At 48.1% G+C, this 2390-nt stretch overlaps 1 protein-coding gene across 1 annotated transcript in view; it reads left to right on the forward strand.

The window, feature by feature from the left end:
* Positions 1 to 2390, forward strand: part of NET1 (neuroepithelial cell transforming 1) — a 75156-nt gene that overhangs the window by 46489 nt on the left and 26277 nt on the right. The window contains exon 2 of the mRNA XM_029958179.1: positions 1959 to 2018. Coding sequence (XP_029814039.1) covers positions 1959 to 2018 — 60 coding nt within the window. The remainder of the gene's footprint in view (positions 1 to 1958; positions 2019 to 2390) is intronic.

Raw genomic sequence — 2390 nt, forward strand, 5'->3', positions numbered from 1 at the left:
GAAAGGATCAAACCCCCGATGGGGAAACGGCGCCGGGGCTTCCAAACCCCGGCTGGAGAAARCCTTTTTTTCTTGGAATGTGCTGCTGGCACGGCCTGGGAATGACACAGCTGGGAGACATCCAAGGTTTTTTTTTGGAACAAAATTCCATTGGGCAAAGGGAAAAAATAAAAAAAAGGGATCCCAGGCCAAAGCTGGGATTTTATTGCACGAAGTCTCGCCGGTTTGAAAACAAAGCTCTGGCTTTGCTCTCGTGCCTTTGGCTTTGGGTGGACGGGGAAGATGTTCCAGAGGGGAAATCTGGGAAATGTCCCGCTCCAGGAGGAGCCAGGAAAGCCAAAAAAATAAAGGCCCTGCTGCTGTCTGGGTTTTTACTGCCAGTTTTCTTCTCTTAAATAAATTTAAATGTTGTTGAAGGTTGGGAAGGACCTCCGAGATCATCAAATCCAGCCCCGCCGTGGTTCCCAGCCCATGGCACTGATGCCACACCCAGTCTGTCCTTAAACACCTCCAGGGGGTTCATTTATTACTATCTATTTAATGTTTATTATATGGAATTAATATTTAATTAATTAGTAGTGCTTGTCCCCTGTCTACAGAAAAATTCACAGCAACACTAAAATCATCTAAATCATCTCTCCCTGGTTGCAATAAATGTGAATTTAGGCAACTGTTCATTGTATTCCCAACTCCTCCATCAGGCAAAGACTGGAGAAATCCGACTTTTCAGGCAATCAGATGTTTCCTACAGCTTATCCCGAATATTTTGGAGAAATATTTCGTTCAAACAACCCCCCTGATGCCTCTGTAATTATAATTTCCTCGTCTTCAGGAAAAAAAAAAAAAAAAAGACTTTTTATTCCTCTCTGCACCTGCAACCCCTTTTGGAGGATCCCTGGATAATTGGGATGATTCCAGTGCAATGATTCCCCTCATTTGGGATCAGCCAGTTCTCCCCCGGCCAGAGCAGCAGGATTTTGAGGATGAGGTGCTTTTCCCTGGAAAAGCAGCAAGGCCCATTCCATAAAGCTCCTTCAAGGAGCTGTGATTTTTCCCTCTTCTCCTTCCCCAGCAGATTCCAGGAGATCCAGGGATTGGAACAAACTCGCCCAAGGGATCTGGGAATGTGTTTAGTCCGCAGGGAGCGGCACAAAGAAACCTTTTGCAGGCTCTGGTTGGCAGGGAACACCTCTGAGCTCCATGATTGTACCTTCAAAGAATTTGGGCTTTTGGAAAGAAGATTTTATTAATCTAATCTGCCTCCTGGATCCCAGCAGAGCAACCCCAACCTCTGCTCCGAGTGCAGGGAAGTGAATCCCAGAATCAGCTGGGTTGGAAAAGCCCTGAGAGATCCTCCAGCCCAACCCTTGATCCAACCCCGCCGTGGTTCCCAGCCCATGGCACTGATCTAATTAGGAATTAGATCATTAGGAATTAGATCACTAGGAAAAAATACTGTGAAGGTAAAGCTTGCCCAGAGAAGCTGTGGCTGCTCCTGGATCCCTGGAAGTGTCCCAGGCCAGGCTGGAACAACCTGGGATAGTGGGAGGTGTTGGACATGGAACTGGATGGGCTTTGAGGTCCCTTCCCACCCCAACCATTCCAGGATTCCATGATTTTATGTCCCTAAATAAACTCTAACCACTTCCCACTGGCATCTGCTGCATTCTGTGCTGCTCCTGACTTTTCCTGCTCTTGATCCCCCCACAACCCCAATTCCAGGAGCACAGAGGAAGGAACCAACTTCCAATGTGGAGGAACGGGGCGACGAACCTCCCGAAGCAGCACAAAAACCCCCTTTGCCTTTGGGTTTAACTTTGATTTTTTGGAGTTATTCCAGCCAGTTTCAGGTGTAAATGAAAGAAACCTCTCTGAACTGCTGGATTAAGGATCAGAATCATGTCCCATTAAAGATCAGAATCGTGTCTCCCAACCCAACCCTGGTTTCTCTCTTGCAGAAGAGGAAGCGCCGCGAGAAGGACGATGACGTGGTGAGCCTGAACAGCCTGGACTTCAAGGTAACCCAGCTGCTGTCAAATGTTTAAAATGTCAACTCAACAGCTCTGCCAGCTCCTCTGCTGGGTGAGGAACATCCTCCTGCCCATGTTTGCTTTGCCCCAGCCCCCATTTTAGGGCCCTGCCCAGCTGTGTTTGCTCTGGGGAACCAGCTCAGGGTGGGCCCAGTCCTGCTGGGGCGTCTCCCCAGCGCTGCTTTAACCATTTAAACTGCTTTTTTTCCACCTTAAAACTCCTTAATTTACCATGAAATAAATGTTTGGGACCCCCTGCTCGGCAAGAACAGGGACTTCTTTGAGTGCCAGGGAGCAAAACCCTGCAAAGCCTCTGCAAATATCACTTTTGTTTGAAAACAAGCTGGACTGGCTGGGGGG

The sequence above is a fragment of the Manacus vitellinus genome, unplaced genomic scaffold, assembly GCF_001715985.3.
Source record: "Manacus vitellinus isolate BGI_N305 unplaced genomic scaffold, ASM171598v3 scaffold_147_pilon, whole genome shotgun sequence".
NCBI lineage: Eukaryota > Metazoa > Chordata > Aves > Passeriformes > Pipridae > Manacus > Manacus vitellinus.